The sequence below is a fragment of the Psammomys obesus genome, unplaced genomic scaffold (assembly GCF_907164565.1).
Source record: "Psammomys obesus unplaced genomic scaffold, mPsaObe1.curated_primary_1811, whole genome shotgun sequence".
NCBI lineage: Eukaryota > Metazoa > Chordata > Mammalia > Rodentia > Muridae > Psammomys > Psammomys obesus.
This window is the reverse complement of record NW_026594083.1, coordinates 7,568,335-7,589,120: the sequence shown is the minus strand read 5'-3', so window position 1 is coordinate 7,589,120 and position 20,786 is coordinate 7,568,335. Positions and strand designations below refer to the sequence as shown.

Genomic DNA, 20,786 nt, shown 5'->3' with positions numbered 1-20,786 from the left:
GGAAAGAACATGAACTATTTCTTTGTGTCCGTGTGAAATCATTTTAATCAAAAACTATGTATGTATTTTAATCAAAACACTATGTCTATAAAATTGAAATGTCATAAATATAAATATCATAACACTGTTTTTATCACTTTTGCAAAGGTAAAATGTTTCTGCGCACTGTAAATTTGAATACAACTAATATTACATGAAGTAGAACAAAAGTTATGAAGGTGAAAAAAAAAAGGCAAAAGTAACTATTCCAAACATAGGGCTTCCAAATGCGTCCACAGAAATCTTGTCTTCATGGCCCGTTTCATTTACATGAAGTCTGTGTGTATCCTTTAGCAGAGTAAGCAGGTCTCACTCATGATTAACTCAGCATATTTTGTAAGTGAATCTATGAACATATAAAAATTATTTTGAGATTCGCCTCAAGGGGGAGCTTACAGCTCATCTTGCAGATCCTTTGAGATTTCAAGCCATTCCAAGCTAAGGATGCCATTCCTTACACAGATCAAGAATTACAAAACTACTTTTGTTCTCTGGAGCCAAGTCAGTGAATTATTAAACTTCCATGCCACTTTCTTTTCTCGTGCTTTTGGAAATCCACAGTGTAGACTGGTTAGGGCTTGTCTTTGTTCTTCCTTTACTGAAAAACATAAAAAAGAAATAAATTCAGTTCCTGACTTGTACCAAACTGGGGCTTGTCTTGGTCCAAATGGAGACACTCAGACAGATATCATGAGTTCTTCTTTCCTCATCAGCATATTTCAAATTCCTACAAAAAAAAGTCTAGATTATCCCAATGTGCAGAGATGACAAACAGTTCTTATGAGTCTTGAAAACAGCAAATAAACATCGTTACCCAGGTACAATGCCTGACAGAGTACAAAAACTTTCCACTCACCCCCTCCCCCCCCAAAAAAAACAACTTGTTTTCTTTGGCCTGGTTTCTGAAATTTGCTTTGTGGGCACTCTAATATAAAGGCTAATATAATTAGTGTCAGTCCATCCAAACACATGGTCTGTCCTAAATCTAAGGAACCTCCTATTGCCCTCCTGCCATCAGTCTTCCTAAACAGAACTTAAGGCATTCACATCCTGAAGGATTAATTGTGCCTAGGTAAGTTGACTGTGTTGTCTTTCTGTGGCAGTTGTCCCTTCTGGGTCCTTTTATACTTCCCCTCTACTCTTTCACAGGACTCTCCAAACTCTACCTAATGCTTAGCATCTCATTCAATCAGATGCTGGGTGGGGCCTCTCAGAGAATGGCTGCTGCTAGGTTCCTGTCTGAAAACATAGCTGAGTACTGTTAATGTTGTCAGGGGTTGGCTCTAGAAGCATGGGAGCATACAGGAACGGAAGTATGAACCAAAGAGCATGAAAGGACCGGAGCTAGGCCTCATAAACATATGTAACCAATGGGCACTTTGATCTTCATGTGTGTTCCCTAGTAAGTTGAGTGGTGCTGTCTACAACATAGACGTTGTTGCCTGCTTTTGATCACTTCCCTCTAGTGGGGCTGCCTTCTCTGGCCTCAGTGGATAAGGATGAGCTCAGTCCTGATGTAACTTGATGTGTTGGGTTGGGTGAGGCTCCTTTTCTCCTCAGAAAAAGAGGGGGGGGAGAAGAGGATGGAAAGGAGGGACAAAGAGGAGAGGAGGGAGGGGCCTCTGATCTGGATGTAAAGTGAATAGATAAATTAAAAATAAATTTTAAAAAGATTAATTTTTGCCTCTCTCTCAAACCAATAGAAGCCCAAGAAAAAAAGCATATTCGGTGACTTAAGAGCTTGTGAGATATTCCTCCTAGACTTGTCTGACATGTAACTTCTGTTATCTGGAATTGGACCTAGGCCTTCATGGTAGCCTGGGCCTGAGTGCTTTTTCCTGTAGTAGTCACTGTTCAGGCTCCTGAAAAAGTGCCTGATTGTAAGTTTCACCAAGGGATGCTCCACTGATTGTATGTCAAAATCTGGATTTCTTTGCTTTAGTTTCCTGGGAATATCCTCTCACCTGGTCTGTTCACAGTTCCTGATTTTTAGTACTTACTTCTGCCCCTAGGAATCCATACTTCAGCAATAATAGCTTTTGCCACCCTCACAGACACACCCCTGTACCATTCCAACAGCCTGCAGAATTGCAGAACTCCTTAAAGACAATAAAGAACTATTTCTAAAGCCTCAAGCATTACAATGCAAAGAACTTCGTTCGTTTGTACCAAGTCGAGAATTGTTGTGATTAATAAAATTCCAAATTTCATGATCCATGGTTATTCCTTCACATAAGTGAGATCAACATAGTTAATTTTACCAAGTATATATAGCACGAACAGAAAATAAGTCACGCAGAGTTTATGAAGAGGAGAATATTGTAAACGGTAAGAAAAATATTTAACTATCGATGTGGCTTCAGTTGTAATTAATATTTCACTTTAAAAAGTTCTAGTAACTAAGGGAAGAAGAGTTATTTTTGGAAATGGTATGGAATGAGAGAAACTGCCATGTGTACCAGATTGGAATTTAAACTTTCTGCAAGGCACTCAGATGATAATGGAGTGGAGTCTTTGATGAAGTTTCTCCTTGCTTTCCTGGAAGAAAGGAAAAGGGGAGGGTCTAAGAATGATGAACAGAGAACATCAGCTCATGCCGGCAACTCAAAGTGCCCACTTTTGGTTTATTTTCTCACTCGAAATTTTTCAAACAAGGCAAACAGCCAAACTCCTTTTAAACAAATATAGACACTGTTTGGGTGAAACAGAACAAACTTTAGAGGCAATGCCACTGCTCACTCATTAGTACCTGTTACTTGACAAGGCAGAATGTTTGAATCATATATTTAATGTTGATTAACCGATGTGCTGTTTACATGGCCGCCCTAACAGTCTGTCTGGGCTAAAGAGAGGATGTGTGTTCTTCCTCCACCATTGTTTTCCCAAGGAGAAATCTACAGTTTTAGGAATTAGGGCAAGAAATGTGTTTATTATATATGCAACACTGGGAAAAATTTTAGTGTTTCACACGTCTTTCAATGAAAGTCAAGAGGGTCTCAAAATTTAATATTAGTTTGCTAGACTTTCTTTTACCAGCCTTTATTTTTTATTATAAATGATTTTTATATTTTCAAAAACGTTATTGTTTTGTTTATTTTTGTTTTGGTTTGGTTTGTTTTGGTTTGATTTGGTATGGTTTGGTTTGGTTTGGTTTGGTTTGGTTTGGTTTGGTTTGGTTTGGTTTGGTTTGAAAGTGCATGTTTGATTGTTTGTTTAAATATGAAACCCAGATTGGACACAAACTCATATTACCTCTGCTTTCTAAGCTCTTGACTTTCTGAATTGAAGGCATGTGTTAGCTGGCATTCCTACATTAAATCACTTCTAAATGCATATTAATCATTTAAAATTTGCATTTTTCAGGTGTTGCTACTTTTCAGGTTCTTTAGAATTAATTTAAGGAAAAGAAGATGATGAAACAAAAAAGAGAAAAATGATATCATTTCTACGTCCTTCTCTGATGCAAGCATTCTTTCGATCAGTTATTTAACCATAAGACAAGGAGGCCATTTATTCTATCAAACCTCTTTATATTTAAATGCATCTTTCTACTTTTTCCCTTTGATACATATTTATACTTTTTTGGAATTTAATTGACAAACTGTACCACATTCACAAATTTCACTTCACTGAATCAAGGCTAGTGATAAGCATAGAAAAGTGTTTGACAAGTCCCAAGAAATCTATTAGGATATATAATTTTATTTTAAAATAGCTGTCAGATAGAACCCAGGTATTTGTGTGTATATGTGTGTGTGTGTGTGTGTGTGTGTGTGTGTGTGTGTGTGGAAAATAATATTTTATTATTTTTATTAGTGAGACAAGGTCTCATGCCATAGCTCTGGAACTCAGTAACTCATACTGTTCTCATACTGATAATTATTCTGCCTAAGTCCCTCAAGTCACCACGCTCAACTGTCTTTATAACTGCAGTTATTTGCCTAATCTTAATGTCATTTTGAAATAAAATAGAGGCTATGATTTGAATCCTGAAACTATACTACATCTTAAAAACCAAGTCTGCCATATAGCTTGATATTCATATTGAGAGGTTTAACTTTTTTTTTTTTATTTAACAAACCAGAGACTACAGTATGGTACATCTCAAATGAGATTACAAGTACTCAAACTTCAGAGCCACCTCATATGTTAACTACGTAACACAAAGCAAGTGTAGAGTTCCACCATTTTCCTGACTGAAAAAAAAAAAAAGAAAAGGAACAGGAAGGCAAACCATTCACAGGACTTGTGAGATGCGAAGGAGACACTGGATGCCTCACAATCCAAGTGTGTCCTACAGTTTTATATGAAGGGTTTTTAATGATAGTTAAGAGCATCAGAACTCTATAAGTTAAAGATGTGGTATCATTTTTTCAAAGATATCCTAAAGTATGTTTAAAGGATTTTCTTCCTAAACTATCTTGACAGAAGTACGTTTTTACCTTTTATGCAACATCTGGAAACAGCAGGTTCCGAAAGCAACCAGGATCAGTAAGAGCAGTGGGATCGTTGGTATAATAACATAGATTAGATTGGGAATTATTCCTACAAAAGGAAAACAGTGTTCGTTGAGAGCTCAAGAAAGAAGCCAACAGCAGTTATGAACAAATGTCCCTAAAGATTAAGGTAAAATAGAATTTTTACCCAAAAAGTAAATTCCAAGTACAAGAATTTATGAAAAATAGATGGATGCTTTGAAAGAAAATAACCAAAACTGTAATGTCCTGGTTGACATGCTCAATTAAGTATGCATGCTTTTAAAATTTCTATTGTATTTGCAATTCAGACTCGGGCTAATTTTCATAACATGTTAATAATCTTAGCTGTCTCATTTTATTAATTCTTCTGAATCAGTGGAGAAGACTTTACATTATGGAATAGTAATTATTATAATCATTGTTGACCTAGCAGATAATGAATTATCTTAGCCAATAAGCTCAGTGTCATGATAAAATGTATCTGGGATTAAATGACAATAAGCACGTACTAAGCGGTGATGCAGTCATAACCCAGAGACATAAGACTTTAGAGACAATGCCATGATTTAATTAAATTATGAAAATAAACAATTTTTTAACCTTCCTCTATCATTCTTTATAATGAGAGGTATTCTTGTAGATTTTAAAGAAAATTGCCAACACTCAAGACCTACAGAGCATGAAATGACTTTATTAATCATGATCTAACATTACAAGAGGGAAAAATAGCTGTAGTTTATTTACTAATAATTTTAATTATGTTTACATATTATGAATAATGTTAAAATCAGACACCTAAAACAAAAAGCTCAAAGACTTAACAAGACTGTCTGTTAAGTTGGACAAATAATCTGAGTAACACTGCATTTGGCTTGCAAACTAAAAGTTAGTCAACAATATCACAAGTCTTAATGATTCTGGAAAAAAAAAATGGCCATAATGAATTCACTTCACTGCTTTCTCTTTATTTTGCTAAGGGGTATGTTTAATGGGACATAATGATAGGTAATTTAGAGACATGTTTAAGTTCATATATGAAAACACTTTATTTTAATCTAAGCCACCTCTCACTCCCCACTCCAAAATCTCACAGATCCGTCTCCTAAATCCTTTCTTACTTCATGTTTCTCTCTCTCTCTCTCTCTCTCTCTCTCTCTCTGTGTGTGTGTGTGTGTGTGTGTGTGTGTGTTTCACACACGCTTGAGATCACAGGACTGTCTAGTAGGATCAAAATTCAGAGAATAGTGGCTGTACAATTCTCAGCCTCTCTTCTGAACCTCCACCAGGTCCATGAAACACTTTAAGGATTTGTGAAATACTTTTTCAAATTACTGTTATTATTTCCAATATTAATAATAAAAATATAAAGTGATACCTAGGTGTTACTGATCTATGTGTTACCTATGTGTTACTATGTGTTACTGAATTAGGATAAATATTTCTGTCCATCCAGCTTTACGTCATGTTGAAAAGGTGTCTAAGGACTATTAAGAGGAGTTGTTGCCCAATGTGGCACTCTGACTCACGTTGCATTTGGTTTTACTCTGTCATCTGGGGTGACAGCAAGATAGAGAGCCCATCCCATCCAACATGCCATATATCACTATAATAGCTTGAAATTGATCAGATAGAGTAATTTATGCCAAGGAAGTCTGTAGAAACTATGATGAGGCTTATTTTATACTCATCTCTACCTCAGACAATCCCCATACAGTCAGCAGCAAAGTGCTCCTCCAGGCTATTCAATATGCCAGTTTGCGTGATACCTACTATATTATATTGGGAAATGCTTTGCAGATATATGTGTTAATGCTGAGCACTTGGTCTTTTACTAGATACTTCCACTTGAAGTGGAAATTTTAAGAAAGCTTTTCTGTTAAAAATGCATCATCACATAATTATTTCTGATGCAATTCAAAAGGAAATGTCTATGGTTCCATAATTAATTTACCACATCCCAATTTCACTTAGGTCAACATGAAGCACTGGTTCAAAGTACAGTTCCTTAAGTGAGAGATAAGACACAGAAGAGAATCACCTGCTTCAGTAACGACCACGTTCTCATGGGCATCCGCAGGTTCGTTTGTAAGATATGGCTTTTCAACAGGCTCTGTTGGGTGAATCTCTGTAAATAATTAGCACAGAAATCATGAATACTAATTAAACAAGGAAAATGCAAACGTTGATAAAAATAAAATGTATCACTAAACAATACACGTTAATTTCGATTTCTGAATAATTTGTAGTCAAATATATATTCTGATTATAAATGTACAGAAATTAATTAACAGTAGTCAATATTTAATTATGGCTAAATAAAATAACCAATTTGTTGAATTCCCTCTGTCACCCAGACTTCATTTAGCAATAAAGAGTGGTGCATTGCATAAGGCAGCCTGCTACAATCAGTAATGACAAAGAGGCCCAAAGTTACAGGGGTAAACAGCAATTTGTGAACTTAAAATGTAAGACATAAGACACAATTCAAAAGGAAACAGGTAAAATTCCGTATGTAACAGCCTTTACTGTGCAATAATAATTAGCAGAAAATCCGTAGTTGCACGAGGAACTGCTGATTCAAGCAGCAGCCATCTGAAGAGCATGACATTCTTTAGATGTGCATTCCAGTAGGGCCCCTTAAATACCAGTAAATTAAGATTTGCAAGTTGTTTCTTTCCTAGCTTTGTGTGATTAGATCTTTCAGTTCTGAAATGCATAAGAAATTCTTGAGACTTCTCACCATGGTCTGGTACTATTATCTCATATACTATCCCCCCTAAGAAACCGGTTTAGCCAAAGTAAATTGTATTTGTGAGAAAAACAAAAGCAAAAAACAAAGCAACAGCAACGACAATAAAACCCTAGTAAGGCATAAATAAGTTACAAGTCTTCTAACTCCCTGCTACCCACCACCCACATTCTGCAGTGAAGCACACTCAAGTTGATAACAGTAAGCCTACTGTGGCCTCAGGTCTCCTTTCACTTGCAACTAGCTATAAGGCCTCCATCCTGACTCCCCAAATCTTACCCAAAGACAGCTTTTCTCCAGTGCCATGCCTCCATTAAACTCTGGCACACAGGTTAGGCCAATGGTGTGGTGGTCCCTTGGCACCCTCAAACCCTTAACCCTCACGTTTGGAAAGTTGTAAGAGCAAGGAATTCCTGACCTGATTCTATCCCATAAGATCTTTGTCTTGCTGCTCATGTACATACTCTAACTCCTGTAATATTCTGGCAGTGAAGGGAATCAAAGGAGTTTTCCCTTCAGAATGTCTATCATGCTATTCAGTGTATCACTCTGAATAGAGCTCTTCTTTGGGAACTCAAGGAAAATGGAAAGACGTCTTTCTTCAGGAATCCCATCATGGTATCTCTGATGGTTTCTTCTTTAATAGGGCTCTTTGGACGTAGGGTAATAAGCTCCAGTTTTCTTCTATTAGCTAATACCATTCTTTAATTTATAAAAACTCCAGTGAGTTTGAAGCTATCCTGTTTCATGCCAGATTTGGTTATAAAGTAAAACTCTGCCTTGAGGAAAAAAAAAAAAAAAACTATAAATGTTTTCATGTTAGGCCACAGAGAAGGGCTTCGCAGCCAGTCCTGAAGATACCTGATAAAACAGGATCAGATGAATGGGGAGGAAGTCCCCCCCATCAGTGGACTTGGAAAGGGGCACGGTGGAGATGAGGGAGGGAGGGTGGGACTGGGAGGGAATGAGGGCGTGGGACACGGCTGGGATACAGAGTTAATAAAATGTAACAGATAAGAAAAAAATAAAATTAAATAAAAAATTGAAATTTATTATTTGTCATTTATTTTATGGACAAAATAAAAGTTGCATATGACATCTGTAGACTTTGGAACATAAAAATATTTTAAAGATTGCTTACTCCTCATATTATTCTCCAGTTTGGCAGTTTAACCAGATATCCTGGCAATTTAACCACTGATGTCAACTAATGTTTTGAATCAATTTATAAAAACATGTTATTAGTCAACAAACTAATTACATTTAAAACATTATTAACATGCTTGAATGTGATGGCTAATTAAATATAAAAATCTAGTAACTTAATTCTATAAATGCTATTTTTATCTAGAAACAGAAGCTCATAAGGCAATTTCACTTTTTAAATTACATCTGTTTTGTGTTGTTTGGGGCATGAGTGCCATGGTGTGCATGTGGATGCCAGGAAACAACTTGAAGGCGTAGGTTTTCTCCTTCCATCATATAAATCCCTGGGACTGACAGCAGTTTTCAGGCTTGGTGACAAGTGCCTTTCTCGGCTGAGCCATCTCACCAGCCACAAAAGACAAGTTTACACAAATACCACATTTAGTCCTGACATAAAGATCGATGATATCAGTGAACCAAAAAAGAAAAAAAAAAAAAAAAAGTGTGTGTTTCACTAGGGAAGAGGATAAATTTAAAATTGAAGCATCCCATTCATGAAAAAAATCAGGGTAGTTCTTTTAAAAAAAAAACATTCTAACCTTGTTGTTCATGCTATATGGGAGTAGAAATATGAAAGTAAATAATAAATTTCAAACTGATAAGGGTATTATATATATATCTTATAGATAGATACATATCCATACATATTACTTAGCTACACTCATTCCTTTAAACCCCTTCTTAATAAATTTCAAGTGTTGCAGCAAATTTAAAGTATCATGGAATTACGACTATATTCCTCTAAGACACAATTAGAGAGAATATAAATGAATAACAGACTTAGCCTTGCAAAGACTTCCAAGTGTGTAAAGACAGATTTAGCAACCAAGGGCAAAGAATAAACTCAACAGGGATATAAAAACCTGGCTAATGTACTCAAGGGCAAGATAAACACAAGAAAAGGGTAATTCTAATCCAATAATCCCTTGTACTGTGTGGCTTTATGAGAAAAGATATTGTGTAATTTCAAGAGAATAATAGGAGCATTGGTACTTGGTTATAATTGCCTTCTATGGGCACATATTACAAGGTCATGCTGACAATCCTTCATAAAAGTCAAAATGACCCTTTCCTACATTGTGGAGAAAAATAGAAAAATAAATATATCAAGGCTTGTGTATCTAACTTGAGTGTCTAAGACGATGATCAAATATATGTTTGCACACTTTTGATTAGACCTTCTTTTAGTTCAAATTCCAATTCAATTGTGGTGTCTTATTAAAGAAACTCAGTTTCACTACATTCAACAGGAAGCCACAGTAATGTGCCTTAGGTCAAGGTGATTTTCCCATTTGCTGTGCATGAAAAGTAACTTAATATTTCAAAGAAAAATTGACAAAAGTAACACTTTTCGAGGGACACAAGTCAGAAGACAAATGTGTAACATAACGTTACTCTAACTATGGAGCACAGAGTTAGACTCAGGTAGAGGTCCACATGGCAAGCATTATGCTACGGCATGGCAAAGTAATGTGCCTGGAGAAAGCTGCTTCCCTCCCCTAAGCTCAGCAGGAATAAACCAAGAAACTGTTGCTCACAAGTGTGTACATCTTGGTAGCCTATGACTACTTCCCATACATTCTCATAAGTTTCTAAGATATTTTCACATAAACATTTGTCATTTACAAAATATGAATACAGCAGAACAGTTGGGTCCTGGTATAAATCATTGTTTTCTCTTAGAAATATCTTTGCCATCAAATGTTTCTACCCATTTGCTTTTATTCAGCCCACAGGTAGGTTTACTTTGCTGCAAATAATGTGCAGCAGTATATTAACAAGACAAGCTCTGAGGTAATGCCCCTTTTATAGGAATAACATAGAAAAGCTGTAAACCTTAAAGACAAAGTCTGATATGGATAAACACGCACAAATGACTTACCTGGCTCATACTTGCAGATGTAATTGTGCTTCATGTTGCACCTATCATCATTCCACTGGTAAAGGTAGGGACCTCCGAGGCCAGGATTGGCAGTTGGTTGATGGTACATGACAACACACTTTTCACTTCCACAAGAAGGTTCATCGGTGTACCAGTTCCTAGAAATAGAAAACCATGGGGACACTTAGACCATGTGGTCTCCGTGTTTCTAGGTATCAGAACTTTCCTTTTGCCCTTCTGATTCCTGTAGGGTATAATAACACCTCAGGGTCCAGTCACAGCTTACCGGAACTGGGAGCTGCTTCCATCAGACCATTGGTAGAGATCTGGGCAGGCACCAGATGTTTGGCCATCTCCACTTCTCAAAAGTCCTATCCAGAAGTCGCCATCTGAAATCCCTGTTCCAGGTTTTGTGAGGTTCTGCAACATGCTCTCTATTAACTTCTGTTCAGCTTCATTCTCCAGGCTGAGGAGGACACCTCCTTCACTTTCACAAGCCAGGCGTGCTTCTTGGAAGCTCACCCGGCTAGACAGTTCATGGAAGTAGGCCATTTTGTAGCAGGGATGCTTCACATCAGCAAAACACACCTTTTGACCTACAACAGAAAATATCAATGAAGTGGTTGTGAGGTCTCTATTTATGAGTTTGATGTTAATCACAATAACAAAAAAAAAAAACAATTAGAACAGAAAATACTCTCAAGAATTCTTTTCTACAAATTATATCTGTGGGTAAAACAGTGCCATGGCTGCTATGGGAGCAAACAACTACTCTCTGGTAAACTTGAGTCCTACCTCTTCAGGAGAAAGCACGTGCCTAATGTTGCCAATTTGGTCAAGAAGTAACAACTGGGGAGCTGACAGGCCACAAGGATGAACCCACTACTGTTATTTTGGTGAGTAGACATTCTATCAAGGCTTCCCTCATATGACTCTACTCATACAGACTTCTCAGACCTCATCAGGAAAGAGTCTTTGTGCAGCGGACAGTGGTTATAACAGAAACTCACTACAGGTCAAAATGAGAAGAATGAGTGACTACAGAGTACTCTGTGAGCAATAGGACTTCAGACCCTTCTATTCAAGGTTTTGGAACTATCATGGAAAAGGGTGTAGAAAGAATGTAAGAACTAAAGATTCAGAAGGACCAGATCAAAACTTCTTTTTTTAAAATTATTTTTATTTTTATTAATTACAGTTTATTCAGTTTGTATCACCCCTGTAGCTCCCTCCCTCCTTCCCTCCCAATCCCACCCTATTTCCTTCCCTTTCTTTCCCATCTGTATCTCTTCCCCAGTACACTAACAGGGGAGGTCCTCCTCCCCTTCCCTCTGATCCTAGTCTATCAGGTCTCATCAGGAGTGGCTGCATTTCAAAACTTCTTTTAGACTTGACAGGACCATTATAGTCACGAACTCACAGCAGTTGTAATTGCCTGCACAAGACCTGCTCAGGATCCAAGTCAGCCAAAATTTTAGCACAGAATGGGGAGCATCTCATGAGGCCCCATCTCTAACTGAGAAACTATGGACAACTTGTTTCTTGGGGAAGGACAGTCTGTTTTCTTTAATGGTGAGGCTACCAGTCGGTCAAATATGCTTGAATACGCAGTTCCACACTGAGAAGTATATGGACAGCACATATTAGAGTTGGTTAGCTATTAATTTTAAAAGGAGGAGGGTATGTAGTTGAAAAGGGTTAGGCTGGTGGTATCAGTTCTGGGCAGAGTTAAGGGAAAGAGTTGGGATGACTATAATAAAAACACCTTGTGTGAAATAATCAAAGAACTGACAAAAAACATTTAAAAAGTGCTTTCTCACCCAGTAATATCATAAAATTTAGCATAATAGAAATATTAGTACATTACTTTTAATTTATAAAAGTGATGGAACTTAGGAGATGCTCTATAGGTAGTTTTTACTCTGCAACCATGAAACCTGAGTTTTTACTCCCAGTACTTGCATAAAATGTTTTACATCCTCTTGTACTTTCTATTTAACTTTGTAGCCCATATGAAAAGTTCTCAGTTGGAGGAGATCTTGCTTAGATACTGTGATAAACTAAGCATTTAAAGTTTGTACTCTTAATTTTAGTCTGTCATGTTGAGTAACACACCAACACTACAGCAGACCCCCAGCTCCTGAAGCTTCAATTTATGATCTTGAATGACATTCAAGGCAGGACCAAGCAGAAACTGGCAGAAGACCATTAACCTAACAACAGTATTTAACTGATAAGCTTCCAGGATCTTGACAAAAGATGAAAACATAAAATAGTTATTTCAGGAGTGCACACAAGCAGCTGCCTGGGGCCTGGGCTCAGGAGCTGCCCACTGAAAAGCACAAACAAATTAGCATACGGGCTAAATTAACTTGAACAAAAATTAACACATCAGTAGAAATGGGAAATGAGCTTAAAGGCTTTAGTAGGGCAAATAAGACTGAAATAATCATTGAGATGAGGCGATGGAAATACCAGTGCTTATTTCTATTATAAATCGTGCATAATTTTAAAAAGATATTAAGTTTTGTGATGACTTCATTGTTTAAAATAGTTCTTCCTTATGGGGTTCCAATGATTCTTATAAGCCTGTTTTTTTTTTATTATTGTATTTAAAAAGCAAGCTCTCATACTATTTTCATCTAGCACATCCTTTACATATTTCTAAGTTTCCAAATATATCTTAGCTACTTTCTCCTGAGTTTTCAAGTTCCAAATTTTCACCCCTAAGACATTTAGCTTTGTATTTCACTCTGGCATTTTGTTTTTAAAGATTGTTTTGTTTTTAAAGATTGTTTTGCAAGGTCTCAATGGAAAGAGAAACAGAATACCAGGATGTTTGGGATGAGCTACACGTATTTATATGTAACAAAACCAGGGTACCTTAAGAGGCTGCCTGGATATGATCTATTTACTAACATTTATTACTAATTATGTTTGATATACGTGAAAAATAAATTCATCCCTAGTTCATAGATGGTAAAGGCACGCATTTGAAATGTATTTAAAATCCACTCATTTATAAAATTAAGATAATGTTTGCTCTAGAATGAATAGGAAGGCTCTAAGTATGTTGCCAAAATTCCTAATGCTATGTTACATTGTAAAGAAAATGAGTAACGATGCATAGACAAAGAATTGCATTTTAAATAATTCACTGATGCTACATGGGTCATGGAAAATTTGTCAGCCATGGCACTCTATGCCAGAAAATCTTTTCCTATTGATAGAGTGGTCCATGATCTCAATAAGGAACAGAGATGATGATGGAGGCAAAAAAGAGAACTCATGAAGGGATAAAGACAGAAGCCTTTTATCAGCTGGAAGAGAGAGGTTAACCCTAAAGGACCTTGGGTGATTATCAGCTGAGTCTTCATGTTTGAACTGGAAAGACACTACCCGGTCAGGGAGAGCAAGGCAGTTTCCAAGAAATTGTAGACACACCGCACAATTATTATGGCTTATATAGAATCAGTTAATGCTGACATGATGAGTGCCTTTACATATAATTCTACTCTACTCCTGATTTTTACCTTACTATGCACATTTAGTCCAATCTGTGGCAAAATGAGCAGAAGCTGGAGCTTCAGAGCTTGCTGCTGCACTTCAGCTGATCCCATTTGGCTGCTATCACAGTGGAACTCCAACAGCTGGGAAACAAATGTTGCCCTAATTCCCAGACAATTTCTGCTAATGCAGATCTTCTGATGCGACTTTCTCACTCCTGGAAAAGCCAGCCTTCCTAGAGAACAAGTATGATGGTTTCCCTTCTTGCCTTGGTTGATCACATGAAAACTTTCTCTGACTTTTACTTTTAAATGTCATATTCAAATAAAAACTTCCAGAAGTATTTTATGACAGGGGTAAATTTTCTGCAAGTCATACAGTGATTTATGCCATACTAAGACTACATTCATACTAACAAAGTGTACAGTAGTTGCTATTCAGAATCTTTAGTTGAAAATTACTTTAATTTTTGGTCTGTCTACAAAGACCTCCCACTCTAGGTTCTGGGAACATTGATAAAAAAAGAATTCCAGGAGAGATTTGTGTACTTATTTTTATGAAAATATTTTGAATGTACACCTGGAAATAAATAGTCTCTACATCTAAAAATTATTTAATTATTTTAAATAAATTTGCATAAAATTATAGAGGGAAATATTCAGCCCTTTTAAATTGATACATACAGAGACATACTCTCAGCACAAAGCTATATATGAACTTTTATTTACAGAGAATTCTTAGTAATAACTATTAAACATTCCTATCATGGTCACAATGAATGAGTCTGTTGTTATTTCTAGAAATAAAGATTTTGGTTTTTCATATGAAAACTCACGAATGCTGATAAAGTTTGAAACTAGTTTTGGCAATGACACAAAACCAAGGACAAATTCATGAAGTTATAACAATTTGTTTCGTCATGAATATGAACAATTATTTACTTTTACTTTACTCAAGTTATTTACTGTAGAATGCTTTGCATTTGTAAGGTTGTTAAATGTTTCCTTAGCCCCGTTACTATAATCAAATGTAGCCAACATCAGAAAAGTGTTGCATATAGATCATGTCAAATAAAATCATAGAAGACATATAAGATATGTACATAAAAACATAGAAGACATATATAAGATATATATAATGGACTGTATGATAAATCTCACCTAACCCAGATTGTCTGCTCTCAAGAAAGTCTAGTAGAATCCAAAAAGTTGATCTTTACTGTAATTCTCTATATCTCCCTCAAAGCACATGGTGGTACTGTACTGCAGTATACATGTTGTTTGTCCTTAGAGAATAAAGCCAGTTATCCTGAACTAAGTGAAAGAGAGTGCCATTTATTCCAAGTTTCCTGTTTGTGGCTCTCAAATGTACACCAGTTGGCTGTTTCTGTGAGATGAATTTTGAGATTCACTTAATTACAGAGTGCACTATAGGTAGAATCCATACTCTCACACTAAGAACATCACATTTGCCACTTCAGGGATGATAGAAGCAACGACCATCCATATTTATTCCCCCCAAGAAAAACCACAGGCTTCGGAGAAGGTAGTGGCCTCATATTTTAAATGGTGATATTTGAAATAGATATAAAGATTGTGAATAGAAAATCATGTATTAATATGACTTGGGAATTTAAGAAGCCAATCAAAAACTCAGTAGAACCTCAGGTAACGTTCATGATCTTTTCCTTAAAAACTGACAAAAGGCTGTACGTGTCATAGAGCTAATGACAATAAGCATCTGACATTGATTGATAATTTGAAATATGATACATTGCATCCACTATAATTCACATTTTTACAGGTAGTGGAAAATTTGAATCTGTTGATATTTGTATATAAGGAGTAAGAGGTTCTTCTGATAAACTGCTCAAATATAAAAATTACCTTTGCCCCAAGAAAGCTCAGCTTTAGACACAGGCCTTACCAGGCTAAGCCCTTCCTCCAACCATCTTCACTAGACACAAATTGTATCAAAAACCTTTCAATCTTCCTAGCCACTAGTAGAGTCTCTCTTCCCATCTTTGAAATAGGAAAGGGAAACACTGAGTTTAATGGTTTGTCCAAGTTGACACAGCTCAAAATTGCAATTTCAGGTTTGGAACCAAGTTAATTGGTTCTGCTTCAGATTTTCCATGATGTCTATGCTTCTCCACATGTGTCTCAACCAGTATACTGTTAGAATACTTTATGAATAAAGGGATTGATAAACACATCTCTTCTGTGTTAGAGACATTGATTTAATATAGCCATTGGTGGCTTATTGATTGGTGGTATGAGCACAGGATTGTATGTTGGGATCTTGTTTCTGAGTGTGGATTTTCCATGCTCAATAATTAAATAAAAGTTAATTTTCTAAATATGTGTGTGTGTGTGTGTGTGTGTGTGTGTGATGTCTCATCTGCTTCTTTGTTTTATTAATAAAACAAAGCCTACATTGAGTGCTGTCTCAAATACAAAGATTATCACTGTAGTCCGATTTTCATGGAGTGATGTGGCATCAGTAGTACATTAAAACAACTTAAAAACTTTCCACTTCACATTTGTCTGTATGTATGTACCTGCATGTGAATATCTGTCACAGAAGAGAGTTGTAAATAATAAAAGTTACTAATGGAGCATCAGCTGGATATCCCCTCTCAGAGCCCTCTTTAAATTACAGATGCTTTTTTAGCGTTAATGGATAGATATTGCCACCATAAGATAATGATGAAAAGCCACTAAGAAATAATGCCTATGATAAATGGGCAGTTTATTAAATGCCTAGTAATAAGATTAATTTGCTCCTTTCTTGCCCAAGAGATACTTAAAGTAATTGCATCCTTGCAACTTTCAGTGTCATCATTTTCTTCTTTGATGATGTCATGGAATTGTTCTATTAGCTAGACTATGTTATAACAGCTTCATTTATATCTTCCTTACTATTGAATCACTTTTTAAAGCCACTTTCATCACTTATGCAATACTCTATAGTCTCTAGGGGATAAAAAAAAAAAGTCCACTACTAGGGGAGGTTCTCCTCCCCTTCCAACTGACCCTAGCTTATCAGGTATCTTCAGGACTGGCTGCCATGTCCTCCTCTGTGGTCTAGTAAGACTGTTCCTTCCTCCTGGGGCTGAGAGGTAAAGGAGCCAGTCGTTGAGTTCATGTCAGAAACAGTTCCTGTAGTGGACTTTGAAAGGGACAGGGAGGAAATGAGGGAGGGAGTATGGGATTGGGAGGGAATGAGGGAGGGGACTAGTGCTGGGATACAAAGTAAATAACCTGAGATTAATATAAAAAAATAAAAATAAATAAATAAAAAGAGAGGTCCGCATGTAATTGTTCCCACTAGCCAGATCTCTCTCTAATGAATAGTGAACTCTTTATTCTCTGCAAAATTGTGGAGAAAATTACTTAGTCATAGACTGAGAAAAGTTAGTGGAAAGTGATTGGTTAATTGTACATTTAAAAAGTATGTCTGACTCCATGAAACACATGGATTGCTGAAGTCAGCAGCAGGCCTACTACCCTTGTTTCTAAAGGTCTGTTATTGCTTAGCCTTTAAGATAAAGTATAGCTCAACAATCGCTGAGCTAAGGCTGAACGTTTAGAGTGGTCTGGAGAAATGTGAGGGTACTTTCAAATATTGCTAGAGCCACATCGCAGCAGGATGATGTTGGGGACTAGTGCTCCAAACTCTAAAAAATGAAACAGACAAACAAGTCATTAAAATATTTCACATGTTTCCTTAAAATGTCACTTGCTTACCAAACATATTCTCCTAAACTAGAGGCCCCAAGTTTTAAACTCCCCTTTTCATATTATACCATAAGGAAAAAAAAAAAAAAAAAAACCATTAAACTTTACCAGAAGAAAAATGCCACTACCAGCTAGTGACTTTCTGAACTGAGTGATTAAAGAGATGCAACAGATGTTCCCCACGCATCTGCATAGAGTAAGAAATCACCACACAAATCAGATACTCAAATTAGATTCCTGCGAATCATAAATAAATCAGTAAATACACTGATTATTATCATTATGGTCTTCTGTGTGTCTGTGTACTGTCTTATTACATCAGATAGCAGAAAATCTTGTGTATATCAGCTAATGATGAAGCTGCTGGAAATGTATTTATCCCTAAAACATTTTTCTCTTTAAAATACTGTGTTTAAAGTATCAGAATGTATCTTGTTGAATGTTTTGAAACATGAAAGACATCTGGAGATTAAGTTGGTCAGTGTCTGTCTTTGAGGGCATGGTGAGTAAGTGATTATTTGATATTGCACAAAAATTATAAATTGTTGTCCTGAGATTTAATGAATAGATTTTTCCCCCCTGTGTTCTAAGGTGTTCCAAGTAGTGGAAAGAGAAGACCCTGTCTCCATTCTCTCCGGGCACTTTAGAGGAGACTGGGTTAACTGGTCCCTAGTGGCATGAAATGATTGCTGCACCATTCAGAACAAACATCAACAGGCTGGTAGTGGAAATGTTAGAAAGCATTGCTTCAAAAATAACAGATTTTAGGCTGCTCTCTGCCTAGCCAGTAACAGCTAGAATTTATCAAATACTATGATTCATATCAATTTATAGGTAAGATAAACTTCAATGTGACAATCAAATTATTCATAAGAAAAACATAACTAAGTAATAATTGTTCAAATCTCAAGTCAGCATCATCATTTACTCTAAATCAAATAAATCATACTCGGTTACTCAGAAATTTTCCAGAAGTCACCTTCAAGATGCCTATGAATGCTAAAGAAAAGCATAGCCAAAAGTCTGGGATCATTTTTTGTAGAAGTATGATGAAAATTACACTTTTCGTCAACAAAGTACTTCAGTTGGATTTTCTGCACTGGATAGCCACCCCTCCACAACCTGGAACTTTAAGGCATATAATTAAGAACACAACAAAGGAACACTGTTCAAGTTAAAAGCTTCGATTTGCTTAAAAAACCTCAAATATTCAAAACATAGTCTCGAGAGCAATTCAATCTGTTTGCACAAAAAAGGTAGTGCAAAATATAGTTGGTTCCACAAGATAGATCCAGATGCACCTCTTCATCCTCTCCTAAACAGGGCGGACAAGGATTTAAAACTCGTAGGCTCTGAACATCCTGTGAAAAGCTACTGGAGACCGATTAGTCACCTGTACAATTAAGAAAATTACCTGACTGAGTGAATTACATGAATTGCTGAGTGGAAGGTCAGAGGCCGGCTTCTGGATGCTAAAGATGTTTTCCAAACTCACTGAGTTGCTTTCATCTCACATCTATCTTCTACACCAGTTCTTATATGGACAAGCTTTCGGGGGACCCCATTTGCCTTGTGTGTTAGAAGCAAACACTTTGCCCTTAAAGCACCGGTATACTTTCAGCAAACCCACTGCAACAGTTTGGTGAGCCAGGAGCTCTCACTGCGGGTGACCGTTCAGCCTTCACAAGCAGTGCTGCCTAGCCATCTCTGTCACTGTCTACAGATTTAAAGTTAGACGCTCCCCAAACTAAGAGAAGGTGGTACGGTGTCTAGTCTTGCTCAAAGACTAGACAATGGACACCGAAAAATAAAAATCAGAGACAAAGTCAGGAAGCTGGCAACTTGGACCCATTACCCTTTCACTAATTTGAAAGACTTAATTGCCCCCTTCTGTATGCACACATACAACTTTGTTACCAAGTATACTTCAAACCAAACCTTTAACCCGACTCCAATCGACTGTTTCCTGAGTTACCTAACTTGGAATAAAGTGTGCAGAGACAAAGGCGACAGGGCAGTGACTCTCCTCTCTTCTTTATCAGCCCTCCTGAGAACAAAGGCTGCAAATTCAGACTTCTGAACTGGGCTAGTCTCAGGAACCATCCTGGTGGGGGCACCCTGGTGGGACTGGAGCGGGACCAACAGGGGGTGGCAGTCATGCCGCAGCTCTTTAGTGTCCATCCTCTGTCTATCTAGCTCTACCACACCCCTTTCTCAGGCGCCCAACCCTTCCTGCCTGTGCTCCGCTCACTGACATCCAAAGAAAGTAGAAAATCGTGCTCCGGGTTTAGCTACAGCTCGCTCCGTAGCTATAGAAAGCGTTTTAGAAAACGGAAACTTTTCTGTGCTGCATGGAGGTTTGAAAGGAAAAGACGACACTTTTCACCCACTCTCTGAACCCTACGAAGTACAGTTTTCCAACTCTGTGAGAAGTCTCCACCCTAGTGCAGCCTGCCTCATAGCGCCCCAAAGTCCCAAGCGCCCTATCTTCCACAGGATAGATAGTACCCCTGCCCTGACTCACCGCTGACTACCCTTCGGGCAAAGACTCCCTGGGCGCAGAGGATCGCAGCTCCCAGAATTAACGAGGCCGTGCGGATCATGGTGGCTGGGCTTCTGCAGCAGGTGTCCAGTGGAGCAAAGGCGAGGTCCTCCCGCAGCACAGCCCCGGCGGCTCTAACCGGCAGCCTCCTTGCTTTCCTGCTCGGTCCTACTCCCTCTTTCCCAGCGCAGGAGCTAGGATCCCTCTAAGCATCGCCTTCAGCGAGGACCTGCTGCCAGGCCGCCCCGTGCGGCACCCGGCTGGAGTGCAGGCGACTGTGGGCGTGTGTCTGGGGACAGAAGGCAGGGTAGGGGTTCCTGTGTCTGTATCTGTTGCAAAGGTGAACCAGGAGCCTTAGCGCAAAGCTCAGCACCCTCCCTCGCTTCCTTCTCAGGTCGCTGTGTCCTAAGCGGCTGAGGCGGTGTGCCCTGGCTCTGACAGCAGCAGCAGCAGCAGCAGCAGCAGCAGCAGCAGCAGCCGCTCTGCGCTGGCTGCGACGTCTTATATACACCCAGAGCCTGGGGTTCCAACCCCTAGCTAGTAATCATTTTAACTACTTCATCTCTCCTGCCAAGGAAGCATCTGGCCCCTCCCCTAAAAACTGGAGCCACTTTGAAAAGAGTCCAGTCAGCATTCCCTCCTC

At 37.8% G+C, this 20,786-nt stretch overlaps 1 protein-coding gene across 1 annotated transcript; it reads right to left on the bottom strand.

Moving 5' to 3' along the window:
• Positions 1 to 163: 163 nt before the first annotated feature.
• On the bottom strand, positions 164 to 20,542 carry Chodl (chondrolectin). Its single transcript, XM_055617824.1, has 6 exons — positions 20,126 to 20,542; positions 10,641 to 10,950; positions 10,355 to 10,512; positions 6,556 to 6,642; positions 4,482 to 4,584; positions 164 to 637 (listed from the first exon to the last, which is right to left on the bottom strand). The coding sequence occupies exons 1-6, from the start codon at positions 20,202 to 20,204 to the stop codon at positions 553 to 555; spliced, it is 822 nt and encodes a 273-aa protein (XP_055473799.1). The 5' UTR covers positions 20,205 to 20,542; the 3' UTR covers positions 164 to 552.
• Positions 20,543 to 20,786: the final 244 nt, after the last annotated feature.